The sequence below is a fragment of the Salmo salar genome, chromosome 14, assembly GCF_965601325.2.
Source record: "Salmo salar chromosome 14, fSalSal1, whole genome shotgun sequence".
NCBI lineage: Eukaryota > Metazoa > Chordata > Actinopteri > Salmoniformes > Salmonidae > Salmo > Salmo salar.
Window position 1 is genome coordinate 84,277,923 of NC_138304.1, and position 17,833 is coordinate 84,295,755.

Sequence of the window (17,833 nt, forward strand, 5' to 3'; positions counted from 1 at the left end):
GAAAAGAACACCAGCAGTCCCTCTCATTCCTGGTGGCAGGATGGTGGTCCCTCTGAGGATGTGGAGGGGCAGTTCAGCTGGTCTGGCGCTGAGGGACCGGGACACCCTGACGAAGCCATGCGCTCCTCTGCTTTCAAAACACAGCTCTGCCAGGAAGCTGGCTGTCTCCTTCACCATGTCACTCTCCTCATCTGGACCCAGGATAGAGAGGAGAGTGGGGAAACCGTCTAAAGTTGAACTTAGAGGGCATCAGAAAGCTACAAGTATGTAACAAGCTACAGTAGTAAAGTAGGCTATTGAGGCCAGTATCCCAAACTCAGAATAAGCCTATTCCTGGGCTAAAAAGCATGTCCAGTATGGAGCACCATAGCACACTGCAGTATAACTATAGTGAACCTATTGTATGTGTTTTCAACAGATAGGAGTGTGTAGTTAACCACTGTGCTCCCTCAGTCTCGGGGTATCCTTCTCCTGCAGTCCTCTACAGATCTTATGGGTGAAGCAGTGGAGTCGCTGACAAAATCAGGCCACAGTAAGTCACCTGTAGTAGTAAAAGAAAACATTTATTAGCATTTATAAGCATATAAGCATGGCGTAGTCGTGGATGAAATCATTAAGTGTAACCAAAGTAATAGAGAGGGAAACGAATGAGAGAAACCAAGTGCTTCTGTATCAGAGGTGGTTTTCCTACCATGTTGCAGAGGGAACATCTCTGCCCCCTCTCTCCACACGTAGTGCAGAAATCAGCATCTATGAAGAGAGCCTGGGTTAGCACAGAGAACGCTGTCGGGTCGTTACCCTGGAGACAAGAGAAGCAGTGGAACATGGAATGTTAAACATTGAAGAGTGAACGCTGCCATACGGAAAGGCATTTGTAATAACATCAATTGTCAATATAATGTAAATTCATTGAGAATGAACATGGACTCCTTAATATGGAAATTACACACTTAAAATGTTTATCAAAATCCAATCAATCTTCAATTGATTAATTTCCGCATGGACAAATTACATGAGTCCATAGGAGGAGCCTTACACCAAATCAAATCAAGTGTTATTTGTCACATGCACCAAATACAACAGGTGTAGACCTTAGTGAAATGCTTACTTACAAGCCCTTAACCAACAATGCAGTTTAAAACATTTTGGGGGGATGAGACCTAAGTCAAAGGAAGGTTTGAATGGATGAATGAGTGGAAGTTCACTCACGATCTCCACTGGTGCGATGCTCATGACCTGCTGCTGTAGCAGTGCAGCTTCACAGTAGGGAAACTTTCTGATGCAGTCTCTAATGAACTTCTCCTGGTACTGAGGAAAACCATCTCTATGGCTACCCTTCAACAGACTTGTATTTTTTAAAGACAATGAAACATGGAAATTGTCTAGGGAACTGTCTATACAGTTTACATAAAGTATGCATGCAATATAAAGCACTATAAAACAACAATTAGTACCCAATGGTTTGTCTGGAAATGTTAACAACAGAAGTAATTAAATTGGATGGGTACAGGTTAGAATACTAGCAATGCAATCAATCACAAACTACTGTCAAGAGAAACAAGATGATGCATGGAGAGTGACAACACACACCTCTTGATGAGCACATCTAGCTTGAAATCACAGTCCAGAAGAAAGGCCATGCATTTCGGCAGCACATATCTAATGTAGTGCATCTTCATGGCCAGCACCTCGTTCATATCCTACTGCTTCACACACTGCTCACACAGCAGGTCCATGACATGGTAACACTTCTTTAATGCTCACACGTCCACCAGCAGAGGGCACTCCCTGGGGGAAGGGGGTTAGAAAGTGTTACAGAGAATGTTAGAAAAAGAGAGACGGAGCGAGAGAGAAAAAGTTATAAAGAGCGAGGGAGAGAGAGAACGAGAGAGAGAATTATAAAGAGCGAGGAAGAGAGAGAACGAGAGAGAGAATTATAAAGAGCGAGGAAGAGAGAGAACGAGAGAGAGAATTATAAAGAGCGAGGAAGAGAGAGAACGAGAGAGAGAATTATAAAGAGCGAGGAAGAGAGAGAACGAGAGAGAGAATTATAAAGAGCGAGGAAGAGAGAACGAGAGAGAATTATAAAGAGCGAGGAAGAGAGAACGAGAGAGAGAATTATAAAGAGCGAGGAAGAGAGAACGAGAGAGAGAATTATAAAGAGCGAGGAAGAGAGAACGAGAGAGAATTATAAAGAGCGAGGAAGAGAGAACGAGAGAGAATTATAAAGAGCGAGGAAGAGAGAGAACGAGAGAGAGAATTATAAAGAGCGAGGAAGAGAGAGAACGAGAGAGAGAATTATAAAGAGCGAGGAAGAGAGAACGAGAGAATTATAAAGAGCGAGGAAGAGAGAACGGGAGAGAGAATTATAAAGAGAGGGAGAGAACGAAAGAGATAATTATAAAGAGTGAGGGAGAGAGAATGAGAGAGAATTATTAAGAGAGAAAACGAGAGAGAGAGAGAGGAAGAGTTAGAGAGAGGGAGAGAGAACGAGAGAGAGAGTTATAAAGAGCGGGGGAGAGAGAACTAGGGAGGGGAAGAGAGAGAAAGAGTTATAAAGAGAGGGAGAGAACAAGAGAGATAATTATAAAGAGAGGGAGAGAACGAGAGAGATAATTATAAAGAGTGAGGAGAGAGAACGAGAGAGATAATTATAAAGAGTGAGGAGCGAGAACGAGAGAGAGAATTATTAAGAGCGAGGGAGAGAGAAAGTGAGAGAAAGAGTTATAAAGAGCGAGGGAGAGAGAGAACGAGAGAGAGAAAGAGTTATAAAGAGCGAGGGAGAGATAACGAGAGGAAAAAGAGTACAAAATGAATACCTAATGAGCCCACTATCTGAAAAGGAGTGAGAAAAAGATGGACAGAGAGAGAGAATAAGAAAGGCCTGGTTGCTCCTTACAACACGAACCATTCCAATTAGCACGTAACAATCCATCGTATTCGTAGTACTCTATTATATAACACTATAACGTACTGTATATCCTGCTGAGCTCCAATAGTGGAAGCTACTCTGCACTCGTAGAAAAAGGATTCCAAAAGGGTTATTCAGCTGTCCCCATAGGAGAAACCTTTTGCGTTCCATGTAAAACCCTCAGTGGAAAGGGTTCTATCTGGAATAAAAGGGTTTTACCTGTAACCAAAAAGGGTTCTCCAAAGGGCTCTCATATGGTGACAGCCGAAGAACCCGTTTAGGTTCTAGAGCACCTTTTTTTTCTTTTTCGAAGAGTGTGTGAGAGCGCAGCCGTCACAGATCATGTTCTAGAGAAGAGATTCCCCATGTCAAACTAAGCTGTTCAAGAGAAACGTCCTATTACGTAAAGAAGCACTAACCTTCAGACACACTGTGGCAGAAACCACAGGCTGAGTACTGACTGGTCACTTGGTATACTACTGAATAAACACATTCTCCTATGACTTCAAAACTGACTCAGAAAAACACTTGTAAATAACTAGGTTTCCTCAGCTAACCGACGAATGACAGCCACCAGGTGTATACAGTTGGTTAGACAGTCAAAACAGATCAGACTATTCTTGTACATTGGTGCACTGCCCTGACCGTAGCATGACTTTAAGTAAACATTTAATTGGACGATGCATACCATGTGTATCCTGTACATACGACTAATAAAACTTGAAACATGACTTCAGCCAGCAGGCTTATATAGGAGAGGTCTGAGAGTGTTACAGTGGTACCTCTCTCTGTGTCCTGCGTTCACCTTCAGACAGATAGATATCTTTAGACAGATCTAAAGCGGGGCAGAGACACCAGAGTATATACTGTCATCTCTGCTGCCCCATCTGATTCTGACAGACTGGACACAACACATACACACAGACGTGGTCTGAAGTAGCCTGTGGGTTACATCTAGTGGCAGTGTGATGCTAATATGGAACATCCTGAAGTACTGCATCCTGCCCTCAACAGTCTTAGCCATATGTCTACATAACAATGGAAAACATATGCTGCAGGCCTACACCCACATTATACATGTCTCTATGGCTACATCATCCCAATTACATCACTCTATTTGTTTGTGTCACTAACCATGTCAAAACTATTAGCGTGTACGTGCAGAGGACTTTAGTGAAATTCACTTTTAAATGACAGTTATGGATTATAATATTCTAAACATCTCAGGGGTATTTATGGATAGCATATGGATCTGGTACAAGGATATCTTGTGGAAATGAATGACAAAGCTCATCTTAGCATTGACCAATGACACAAACACAGGTAACCTTGTCAGTTTTCCACAAGACTCCCTAGCCCCATTCATACCTCATCAGACAGTTGACTCTGACATCCTTGGAGCCCAGCAGCTCTACAACATCTTGCACATCACCTGAGAATATAGATTTTAGATGTAGATTGAAACATGCAATACCTCGGTCTCATACATTCTCCCTTATAAATGATCTGTGCAATCTCTCATTCTCTCCCCATAGGTATACTCTACAATTTGGCAAGAAACTGCGATTGTGAAAACAGATGCACTCCAGCAGTTTGGTATAAAAATATTTAATTTGTCATAATGATATTGCGACTACTATGGGAAGTAACCTAGGCTAATGAAATTATTACAGCTGTAACGAGTGTGCTGAGAGTCGGGAAGCAAGTACAGGGAGTGTTTCAATAAACAACCCAATCAACACGAAACACAAACAACGCACCTACATGAAAACAGAGACAATAACACCTGATGAAAGAACCAAGGGGAGTGACAGATATAGGGAAGATAATCAAGGTGATGGAGTCCAGGTGAGGGTCATGAGGTGCTGGTGCCCTTGACAGGTGTGCGGGATAATCAGCAGCCTGATGACCTAGAGGCCGGAGAGGGAGTACACATGACAACAGCAAAAATGTAGCCTACTGAAAATGCAAGAAGCAAAAATGCCTGTGGATAATTGTTTTAATCATATTGGTGTGACAACGCAAGACAATATTGTGGCAAAACGCACTGAAAAAGTGAAAATAACAGAAAAGCGTGTTTACAAAGTCAGGCAAAAAAAAATCTAAAAGAAATTTACCTGCAGCAATAACCTTAAATATTTCCCGCTCGTGTGCTGAAAGATCACCTATCTTGGGAGCAGCCATTCTCTTTGTTGTTAACATGTAATTCATATTCTCAGAGTTCACAAGTGTTGACAAACAATATTGCTGTGGATATGTATTTATCCCAAACTCGTTACTCCATTTGACATGACGACAGTAAAAGGTGATTTACTTCACCAAATTTCTAAAAGGAATTAACCGTCCTTGGACTACACCACAATGTGAAGAAAGCGGTGACAGATTGTCCATAATTTAAAATGCGTTAATGTTATGCATGTATATCGAACATATATTATTATACCTCTCTATATTCAAAGTCGTTTGTAATAAATGTATTTGAAGTACAAAGATCGCTGTATGTTAATGTAATCGTTTGGTATATTTGATTCTGCCTGGATTCCACTATGCTGACGTCTTTGGTTTATCCCGGCTGTATTTCAAGTGGTCAGTCCAACGCTGTGATAAATTACTATTCTTTCTTCTCGTCGGTCATCTCAACTTGTTGTAGAGGCAACCACTGCAGGGTAAGTCCCTCAAGTATTTCACATCGTGAAATGTAATACTATTTCAGGTTTAACTGTTAAACTTGATGAGCTTGGCGAGATTTTGTGACAGGTTTAGTCATGTAACGGAATTAAAATCATGCCTTACACTCTCCTAAAATGTTTGTTGTTCGTCGTAAGTACTTCTTTACAGAAGTGTTTTATTCGACAAATATCAAGCTGGTTCTGCCCACCATGAGGTGCGCTACAGGTGCGCGCAGGGGTTGGGCGGTTTTGGCGATGACTACGGGCATGGGCTACTGTACAATGTAGCTACTACCCAGTATGTATCATTTTTTTTAAAGAAGCTTTATAAACATTATTTGTGACATGATAGCCTACTGGAGAACGAGACTGGCATTTGGGTATATTTGGAATTGGATATCCTCGGGGCTCAGAAATGGCGCAGCTAAGGCACTGCTTCTCAGAGCTAGAGGCGTCACTACAGACCCTGGTTCGATTCCAGGCTTTATCACAACCGGCCGTGATTGGGAGTCCCATAGGGCGGCGCACAATTTAGCCCAGCATCTTCTGGGTTAGGGTTTGGCCGTCATTGTAAATAATTTGTTCTTAACTGACTTGCCTAGTTAAATAAATAAAATAATCATATGCAGCTCTCTGTCTTCACGTGTCCAGATTATCAGTGTTCCGAGAATAACGAGGTAACCGCTCTGCCGCTGAGCTCGTTGGGACTGCATTGGCTAAATGGCTATAGTTGAGAGCTGCTCACTTGACTGTAGGATCTTCATTTGAGACAGTTTGCTACAGCAGCAACAGGAAATTTGAATTATGTGGATTATAATTCATTTACGTTTTTGTAGTGGTTGATACCTTATCAAGTCTGAATCATGAGGCTTGTCCTTGGAAGAACTGAGCTAGTTCCTCTTAGATAGGCCAGCTGCAAAGTCGAAATAGTCTGTATTGTAAAATTTCATGAAACAAAAATTAGGTTTTTGGTCTTATTTTAGGGTCAGCAGTGAGGTTAAGGTTCAGGCTAGGCTAGCTAGTGCCTCCAGAACAATCATGACAAAATGCTAACTACAATATGAATGGACACAGGCATTAAGGTGAAGTGTCTTTCTCACTCACTTATTGAGGTGCATTATTTTATACCAACCTAATCTCAGAGCATTATGTATTATTCTGTACATACATCCGAGACACCCCATTTCGTATGCTATGTTACAAATTACAATTCGTATTAAATGTTACGAATTTACAAAACGTACAATATATGATTTCTAACTAGGTGGTTAGCTAGGCTAGGGGTTAGCGGTTTGGGTTAATTTACATTTTAGTCATTTAGCAGACGCTCTTATTTCATTTTTTTCCCCCGTCCCGTTAATGTTAAGGTTAGGAGTTAGGTTAAAGGGTTAGGAGAAGGATTAGATAAAGGGTTAACTAACATGCTAAGTAGCTAAAATGTAGTAAGTAGTTGAAAATGCTGAAGTTGTCCCTGATGATATTCAAACTCACAACCTTTGGGTTGCTAGACGTTCGCGTTATACACCTAGCCATCCAGCCTGACCAACCACTCTCTCTTATTTAACCATACCAAATGTAACATATATGTTTACTATGTTATGTCTAATCTATGAGACCAGTCTGTTTATACTGTAGTCACGTTTCACTGTCATCCTCTCACACAAGCACACACTTTCTGTAGTTATCAGAAACATTGAGCTCCACAGAGGCTGTCTCCCCGTCAGCATTCTCTGGCGACTGTTGCCTGTTTCCAGGAATTGTATTTTGGGCATTGAATGTCAGTTGGCCAGGCCTACAAAGCCTGTGCGTACAACTGGTCATGGCTCACATCAACACCATTATCCCAGCTACTCTCTGTTATCATCTATGCACAGTCACTTTAATAACTACCTACATGTACATACTACCTCAACTAACCGGTGCACCCACACATTGACTCTGTACCTGTACCCCTCTGTGTATAGTCTCGCTATTATTTAACTGCTGCTCTTTAATTACTTGTTACTTTTATTTCTTATTCTTACTCATGTATATTTTTAACTGCATTGTTGGTTAGGGGCTCATAAGTAAGCGTTTGACTGTGAGGTGTATTCGGCGCATGTGACTAATAGAATTTGATGTGTCCGTGTGTGCATGTTGGTGGCAGGTAGACGTGCGTTGTCACCACCAACACACATGGTTTGATGTGAAATCATGAGGGGTGTGTTTTTGACAACACTGGTTGTGACTTGGGTTGCACATTTTGGAGAACATTCACAGGTGGAAACTTTCCGTTGGAATTAACGGGAATGTATGCAAATTAATATTAATACCATTTAAATGTAGATGTTTTTTGCAATGGATATATTTATCATATGGAGACAAACAAACATTTTACCTTATCATACGTAGACATAATTGCAAATTATTAAATCTTTCCAATATACATTTTTAAAAACTATTTAGTTAGGAATTGAACTTTAATTAAGAGTTGACTCTTCACATGGGATGATTTCACTGAACAACAAAAGAAGGGGAATATTGAATGATCCATCACATGTCCCAAAAACGTTTTCAACATACATCTGTAAAATGATAGCTTTAGTTTCTAGACTTTGGTTGTCTTCCTCTCAGGCTTCCATGTCTTCTCCCTGGACCTCAATGTCTACCTCTTGAACATCAGACTCTGAGACCTTATTTTCACTGTCACTTTCCAACCTTGTTGAGGATTGTTGTGAGTCTCAAAAAGCCTCAGATTTGCCCGCATGGCCACCAATTTTTCAACCCGTGTATTGGTCAGCCTGTTGCGTGCTTTGGTGTGTGTGTTCCCAAACAAGGACCAGTTGCGCTCTGAGGCGGCTGATGTTGGTGGGATTTGGAGGATGATGGAGGCAACAGGGGAAAGAGCCTCAGATCCACAAAGTCCATTCCACCAGGTGGCTGATTAGATATGTTGGCATGACTGCCATATTGCATCTCCATCTCAAAGCCCTTGCTTGGAAGTGTACTTCGCCAGACTGCCAAGAACCTTTCCCTCATCCAGGCCAAGGTGGCGAGACATGGTAGTAATGACACCATAGGCCTTGTTGATCTCTGCACCAGACTGGATGCTCTTACCAGCATACTTGGGGTCCAACATGTACGCTGCAGCGTGTATGGGCTTCAGGCAGAAGTCTTCACTCTTTTGGATGTATTTCAGAATTTCCTCTGCTTGGAGCAACAGTGAAGTGGGCAGTACATATTTCTTCTTACATCTGCAAGCAGAGTCTGAACATCAGACAGGATGGCATTGTCTCCCTCAATCCGTGCAATTGCTATAGGTTTCAGGCTGCTTACCACTCTCCCAACATGCATCATCCAGGAGTCCTCTTGATGGGGCTGTCCATATTGCCAGACTGATATGGCCATTTCTTGGAGAGACTCCTTCCCCTCCAAGGGACTGTCAAACATGATAACACCACCCCAACAGGTGTTGCTGGGCAGCTTCAATGTGGTGCTCTTATTCTTCTCACTTTGCTTGGTGAGGTAGATTGCTTCTATAACTTGATGACCCTTCACATACCTAACCATTTCCTTGGCTGTCTTGTAGAGTGTATCCATTGTTTTCAGATCCATGATGTCCTTGAGGAGCTGCTTCAATGCATGAGAAGCACAGCCAATGGGCGTTCATGTTCGCAGCATTCTGTCACCAGTGCACATACCTTCTGTGGTCCAAGGTCATTGATGACTGCTTTCAGCTCATCTGCAATGTAGAGAACAGTGTGTCTGTGCTCTTGTAGAATACTGGTTGAGATGATGTAGTTAATTATTCCTTGCCCACAAACATTCGACCACCCATCAGAGATGATTGCAACAGTCTGCTTTCTCTGATTTGCTTGACCTTCACTTGAACTCTGTTGAACTCTGCATCCAGTAAATGAGTAGATAAAGCATGTCTGGTTGGAGGTGTGTGTATGCTGGGAGAAAAACATTCAGATCTCTTCCAATACACATTGCCTGTGAGCATCAGAGGTGAACCAGTTGCATACACAGCTCGAGCAAGACATTCATCAGCATTTCTGACAGTTCCTCCATTGAGTTAAAAAAAAAAAAAAACATAATTCCAGGAGGACCATGAGGTGTTGCTATCGATAAGGTGTCTGATGCATCATTTTTCACCTCGAATAGAAGTAGAGGGACTTTTGTCAGTTTGCTTGTTGTGAGCGCTGAGGGAACTTTATGTACTTGGCCAGATGATTCTGCATCTTTGTTGCATTCTTCACATGATTTGGCACAGTATTTGCAGATGTACACAGCTTTTCCATTTACATTCACTGCAGTGAAATGTCTCCACATCAGATAGTGCCAGTGGCATTTTCCTGTAAAGATTTGAAGAAAAAAAAGATTAAATTCCATGTACAGATAAATAGTTAAGCAGTTAGATTAAACAACTCCTTTTGTAAGAAATGTTTTAAAATGAAACTTGTATGGAAACAGGTGAACACTCAGTTAGCAGGCTCAAACAAGCTAAAAACCCACATGGTAGCAAAAACTAACTAGCAGAAATTAACAAGTTAGAAATGATTTAAACACATGTTGCTGTAGGCTACTATTTACTAGTTAATAAAAAATCCTGTATTCACCCCACCCAGTATTGTAATCAACTTACCAGAAAGCATGTTGTCCTTGGCTCAGTGTAGTAGTGTGGGCTCAATAGGATCTCATTAGTGTGCAAGCTCTTGAGAATCAGCTGTACATGTGATGGAAGAGTGCACTGTGCATGCAATTGCGGATAGTTTAACCAAAATATGCCGCAAGACCTATAATTTCCTCATGTTTTTCCCACAAAAAAGTTTCACTTGTCACGGGTGTCGTAGGGATTGGACCAAAACGCAGTGGGAACGTGTAAACTCATCTTATTTTATGGGTCAAAGAAACACGTATACAAAAACGACGACACTAAACAGTCCCGTCAGGTGCACAAACAGGAAACATCTACCCACAAATTCCATAGAAAAAACACCCCTCTTAAATAGGACCTTCAATTAGAAGCAACGAGGAGCAGCTGCTTCCAATTGAAGGTCAACCCAATAAACACCACATAGAAATAGACATACTAGAACTAACAGCCCAACAAACCCCGAAACACTAAACAAACACCCCCTGCCACGCCCTGACCAAACTACAATAACAAACAACCTCTTTTACTGGTCAGGACGTGACATCACTGTTTATAAGCTAATTTAAACAATTTTTTTTATGAATTTTAGCAAAATTCCCCTAATTCCAGGGCTTAACGTCCCATGGAAAATGTCTGGTAATTTACTGAAAAATGTCCTTCCCTTTGCAACCGTAGTTGTGACTGACCATATCTACGTGTTGTTATGAAACTGGTTAGCGACGTTACTAGTGCAGCCATCCAAGCCATCCACATCAAATTGGTCATGGAGTCATTGGAGTAGAGAAGAGGTCCACTAACAGAGGAGTCTTTCGTGACAGACTGTTACCCTGAGATTTGGCTCTAGGTGCCTAAATGAACAGAGGACAAATATTGTGAGTTTATTTTGTTTAAAAAAAATTCTCTCCCCCATTCCTTGGGATAAAACAGACAACCTGGTATTGAAAAGGGACATTATTCAGATTGAATGCCTCATCACAGAGAACCTGCATTTTTCTTCACCTTTTCGCAATGTTACATCTGAGGTGACGCATAACTGTGTGGAGGTTTACATCAGGTGAGTCCTGTTTACATCTTCCACACTGATAATTGCTGTGGGACCACTTCTACCATCCCCCAGGGCAGACTACCGGTCCTTAGCCCAGCTCTCTGTGCTCTCACGGGTAAAAAAAACTGAAGCTGTGGGTATTGTCTGGTACTCTCGGTCTTTTTACAGAATAAACAGTGTGCAGAGCTGTAGGGAGACAAGAGGCTCACTCTAACCTTAAGTAACACCAAACCATCAAATATGATTTGTTGGTAAGACTTGCACCTGCATCTATAATGCTTTATAGATTGTAATAAGCATGTATGAGCCTTTATAATGTCTTAGAGTGCATTATACCTGCAGGTATTATGCACTATTACTTGTAATAATGTAAAATAAGAAATGCTAAATGTTTTTTTTCTTTTGGAAATATTCTGCTTCGTTATATAAATGACAACTCAGTGATAAAATGGTTAAGTTTTGATGACCTCTTTTCTAACCAGAGGCTAGTCAGTAAATTACATTTCACTGTGACTGATGGTGCCAGTGGCATGACAGAATCTCCCCTTTGGAGTCGGAGTCCTCGGCAGGCACATCCCTGACGACCTGAAATGGTCCCTTCACACAAACAGTGTGGTCAAGAAGGTGCAACGGCGCCTCTTCAACTTCAGGAGACTGAAGAAATTCAGCTTGTCCCCTAAGACCCTCACAAACTTCTACAGATGCATTGAGAACATCCTGTCGGGCTGTACCAAGATCTTTCCAACCACTCCGCTAAAAACCGATCCACACTCACGGGGAAAAAACTGCCGCTCCATTCAAATCTCAATTTAACCAATGCTAATTCTCTGTAAACAAATTAACACTTTCAGCACGTTTATAAAGAAGATTGAACTTTTTGGCCTCCATTTCAAGCGTCACGTCTAGAGGAAACCTGGCATCATCCCTATGGGGAGCATGGTGGTGGCAGCATCATGCTGTGGGGATGTTTTTCAGCTGCAGGGACTGGGAGACTAGTCAGGATCGAGGGGAAAGATGAATGTTAGAGATCTTTGATGACAGCCTGCTCAGGACCTCAGACTTGGGCGAAGGTTCACCTTCCAACAGGGCAATGACCCTAAGCACACAGGCAAGACAACACCGGAGTGGCTTCAGGACATGTCTCTGAATGTCCTTGAGTGGCCCAGACAGAGCCTGAACCAGATCAAAAGAGACCTGAAAATAGCTGTGCAGCGACGCACCCCTTCCAACCTGACAGTGCTTGAGAGGATCTGCAGAAAAGAACGGGAGCAACTCCCTAAATATAGGTTTGCCAAGCTTATAGAGTCATATCCAAGAAGAATCGAGGCTGAAATCGCTGCCAAAGGCGCTTCAACAAAGTACTGAGTAAAGGGTCTGAATAATTATGTAAATGTGATATTTCCAGGTCTTCTTTTAAATATACATTTCTAAAAACCTGTTTTTGCTTTGTCGTTATGGGACATTGTGTGTAGATTGGGGGGGGGGGGGAACTATTTCATCCACTTTAGAATAAGGCTGTATCATAACAAAATGTGGAAAAAGTCTGAATATAAGGGGTCTGAATATTTTCCGAATGCACTGTACATAGTCATTGAACACTAGTCACTTGAATGTTTACATACTGTTTTACCCACTTTATATACTGTTTTCTAGTCATGGCTCATCCTATACAATTACTGCTGTACACCTTTTCTATTCACATGCTGTCCCCACAGCATAATTTTTTATATATGTGTATGTATGTATGTATGTGTATATGTATGGCAAAAAAAAGAAACGTCCCTTTTTCAGGACCTTGTCTTTCAAAGATAATTCGTAAAAATCCAAATAACTTCACAAATCTTCATTGTGAAGGGTTTAAACACTGTTTCCATGCTTGTTCAATGAACCATAAACAATTAATGAACATGCACCTGTGGAGCGGTCGTTAAGACACTAATAGAAGGTAGGCAATTAAAACTTAGGACACTAAAGAGGCCTTTCTACTGACTCTGAAAAAACACCAAAAGAAAGATGCTCATCTGCGTGAACGTGCCTTAGGCATGCTGCAAGGAGGCATGAGGACTGCAGATGTGGCCAGGGCAATAAATTGCAATGTCCGTACTGTGAGACGCCTAAGACAGGGAGACATGATGGACAGCTGATCGTTTTCGCAGTGGCAGACCACGTGTAACAACACCTGCACAGGATCGGTACATCCGAACATCACACCTGTGGGACAGGTACAGGATGGCAACAACTGCCCGAGATGCACCAGGAACGCACAATCCCTCCACCAGTGCCCAGACTGTCCGCAATGGGCTGAGAGGCTGGACTGAGGGCTTGTAAGGCAGGTCCTCACCGGCAACACCGTCGCCAATAGGCACAAACCCACCGTCACTGGACCAGACAGGACCGGCAAAAAGTGCTCTTCACTGACGAGTCGCTGTTTTGTCTCACCAGGGGTGATGGTCGGATTCGCGTTTATTGTCGATGGAATGAGCGTTACACCGAGCCCTGTACCCTGGAGAGGGATCGATTTGGCGGTGGAGGGGCCGGCACAGTCTGGGGCGGTGTGTCACAGCATCATTGGACTGACCTTGTTGTCATTGCAGGCCATCTCAACGCTGTGCGTTACAGGGAAGACATCCTCCTCCCTCATGTGGTACCCTTCCTGCAGGCTCATCCTGACATGACCCTCCAGCATGACAATGCCACCACGCACAGAACGAGCAGTATGGCTGATTTCCTGCAAGTCAGGAATGTCAGTGTTCTGCCTTGGCCAACGACGAGCCCGGATCTCAATCCCATTGAGCACGTCTGGGACCTGTTGGATCGGACTTGCAGGAGCCTTGGTGGAAGAGTGGGGTAACATCTCACAGCAATAACTGGAAAATCTGGTGGAGTCCATGAGGAAATGCACTGCAGTACTTAATGCAGCTGGTGGCCACACCAGATACTGACTGACTTTTGATTTTGACACCCCACCCCACCCCCTTTGTTCAGGGACACATTATACAATTTCTGTTAGTCACATGTCTGTGGAACTTGTTCAGTTTGTCTGTTGAATCTTATGTACATCCAAATATTTACACGTTCATTTTGCTGAAAATGAACGCGGTTCACAGTGAGGACATTTCTTTTTTTTGCTGAGAGATGCATGCATACACTCACACTCAGTACCGGTCAAAAGTATACAGAAGATGGCCCTATTTGGTAAAAGACCAAGTCCATTTTATGGAAAGAACAGCTCAAATAAGCAAAGAGAAATTACAGTCCATCATTACTTTAAGACATGAAGGTCAGTCAATATGGAACATTTCAAGGACTTTGCATGTTTCTTAAAGTGCAGTTGCAAAAACCATCGCGCTCTGCTGAAACTCTCATGAGGACCGTCACAGGAATGGAAGACCCAGAGTTACCTCTGCTGCAGAGGATAAGTTCATTTGAGTTACCATCCTCAGAAATTACAGCCCAAGTAAGACACATCTCAACATCAACTGTTCAGAGGAGACCATGTGAATCAGGCCTTCATGGTTGAATTGCTGCAAAGAAACCACTGCTAAAGGACACAAATCATAAGAAGAGACTTGCTTGGGCCAGGAAACACGAGCAATGGACATTAGACCAGTGGAAATGTGTCCTTTGGTCTGGAGTCTAAATTGGAGAGTTTTGGTTCCAAGCGCTGTGTCCTTGTGAGATGCGGTGTGGGTGAACGGATGATCTCCGCACATGTATTTCCCACCGTAAAGCATGGAGGAGGTGTTATAGTGTAGGGGGCTTTGCTGTTGACACTATCAGTATCTTATTTACAGTTCAAGGCACACTAAACAAGTATGGCTACCACAGCATTTTGCAGCGATACGCCATCTGGTTTGGGCTTAGTGGGACTGTCCTTTTGTTTTTCAACAGGACACTGACCCAAACACACCTCCAGGCTGGGCTATTTATACACTGCTCAAAAAAATAAAGGGAACGCTTAAACAACACATCCTAGATCTGAATGAAAGAAATAATCTTATTAAATACTTTTTTCTTTACATAGTTGAATGTGCTGACAACAAAATCACACAAAAATAATCAATGGAAATCCAATTTATCAACCCATGGCGGTCTGGATTTGGAGTCACACTCAAAATTAAAGTGGAAAACCACACTACAGGCTGATCCAACTTTGATGTAATGTCCTTAAAACAAGTCAAAATGAGGCCCAGTAGTGTGTGTGTGTGGCCTCCACGTGCCTGTATGACCGCCCTACAACGCCTGGGCATGCTCCTGATGAGGTGGCGGATGGTCTCCTGAGGGATCTCCTTCCAGACCTGGACTAAAGCATCCGCCAACTCCTGGACAGTCTGGTGCAACGTGGCGTTGGTGGATGGAGCGAGACATGATGTCTCAGATGTGCTCAATTGGATTCAGGTCTGGGGAACGGGCGGGCCAGTCCATAGCATCAATGCCTTCCTCTTGCAGGAACTGCTGACGCACTCCAGCCACATGAGGTCTAGCATTGTCTTGCATTAGGAGGAACCCAGGGCCAACCGCACCAGCATATGGTCTCACAAGGGGTCTGAGGATCTCATCTCGGTACCTAATGGCAGTCTGGCGAGCACATGGAGGGCTGTGCGGCCCCCCCAAAGAAATGCCACCCCACACCATGACTGACCCACCGCCAAACCGGTCATGCTGGAGGATGTTGCAGGCAGCAGAACATTCTCCACGGCGTCTCCAGACTCTGTCACGTGCTCTGTGTGAACCTGCTTTCATCTGTGAAGAGCACAGGGCGCCAGTGGAGAATTTGCCAATCTTGGTGTTCTCTGGCAAATGCCAAACGTCCTGCACGGTGTTGGGCTGTAAGCACAACCCCCACCTGTGGACGTCGGGCCCTCATACCACCCTCATGGAGTCTGTTTCTGACAGTTTGAGCAGGCACATGCACATTTGTGGCCTGCTGGAGGTCATTTTGCAGGGCTCTGGCAGTGATCCTCCTGCTCCTCCTTGCACAAAGGCGGAGGTAGCGGTCCTGCTGCTGGGTTGTTGCCCTCCTACGGCCTCCTCCACATCTCCTGATGTACTGGCCTGTCTCCTGGTAGCGCCTCCATGCTCTGGACACTACGCTGACAGACACAGCAAACCTTGTTGCCACAGCTCGCATTGATGTGCCATCCTGGATGAGCTGCACTACCTGAGCCACTTGTGTGGGTTGTAGACTCCGTCTCATGCTACCACTAGAGTGAAAGCACCGCCAGCATTCAAAGGTGACCAAAACATCAGCCAGGAAGCATAGGAACTGAGAAGTGGTCTGTGGTCTCCACCTGCACAACCACTCCTTTATTGGGGGTGTCTTGCTTATTGCCTATAATTTCCACCTGTTGTCTATTCCATTTGCACAACAGCATGTGAAATGTATTGTCAATCAGTGTTGCTTCCTAAGTGGACAGTTTGATTTCACAGAAGTGTGATTGACTTGGAGTTACATTGTGTTGTTTAAGTGTTCCCTTTATTTTTTTGAGCAGTATATTTAACCTCTATGGGCTAGGTGGGACGCTAGCGTGCCACCCGTGGTGCACTCCATCAACAGCAGGTGCATTTCAAGAGCGGCAAATTTGAATCCAAATAAATGTCAAAATTCAAATTTTTCAAACATACAACTATTTTACACCCTTTGAAAGATAAACATCTCCTTAATCTAACCACGTTTTACGATTTCAAAAAGGTTTTACGGCGAAAGCATAAATTTAGAGTATGTTAGGACAGTACATTTACAAGAGTTGTGTGTAATGTTTTGTCAATTCAAAGGCAGGGTAACCAAAACCATAAAACCAGCTAAAATGATGCACTAACCTTTTTACAATCTCCATCAGATGACACTCCTAGGACATTATGTTAGACAATGCATGCATTTTTAGTTCTATCAAGTTCATATTTATATCCAAAAACAGCGTTTTACTATGGCATTGATGTTGAGGAAATCGTTTCCCTCCAATAACCGGCAGTCAAGTCAGCGTCACAAATTAAATAATTAAAATTAGAAAACATTGGTAAAATATTATATTGTCATTTAAAGAATTATAGATTTACATCTCTTGAACGCAATCAACTTGCCAGATTTAAAAATAACCTTACTGGGAAATCACACTTTGCAATAATCTGAGCACTGCGCCCAGAAAAATACGCGTTGCGATACAGACTAGACGTCATGTTGGGGAGATCTAAAATCGAAAATACTATGTAAATAATCCATTACCTTTGATTCTCTTCATCAGATGTCACTTCCAGGTATCACAGGTCCATAACGAATGTAGTTTTGTTCAAAAAAGCTCATCATTTATGTCCAAAAATCTCCGTCTCGTTAGCACATGATCTAAGCCAGCCGGACTTCTCGTCATGAACGAGGGGAAAAAAATATATTTACGTTCGTTCAAACATGTCAAACGTTGTATAGCATAAATCATTAGGGCCTTTTTTAACCAGAACATGAATAATATTCAAGGTGGACGAATGCATACTCTTTTATAACGTATTGGAACGAGGGTACCCAACATGAACTCGCGCGCCAGGTGTCTAATGGGACATCATCGTTCCATGGCTCT

The 17,833-nt window shown here is 42.8% G+C and overlaps 2 protein-coding genes across 2 annotated transcripts in view; one reads left to right on the plus strand and one right to left on the minus strand.

The window, feature by feature from the left end:
- On the minus strand, positions 1–8,698 carry LOC106570332 (ankyrin repeat and MYND domain-containing protein 2). The gene is given in 7 exon segments (XM_045694809.2): positions 1–522; positions 524–541; positions 692–799; positions 1,210–1,345; positions 1,591–1,788; positions 4,280–4,343; positions 8,677–8,698. Coding segments are annotated over 7 exon segments (636 nt in total). The 3' UTR covers positions 1–432.
- The window catches only part of LOC106570320 (eIF5-mimic protein 1), a 27,117-nt gene continuing 14,764 nt past the window's right edge, over positions 5,481–17,833 (plus strand). The window contains exon 1 of the mRNA XM_014142511.3: positions 5,481–5,577. The gene's annotated coding sequence lies outside the window, so the exon portion shown is untranslated. The remainder of the gene's footprint in view (positions 5,578–17,833) is intronic.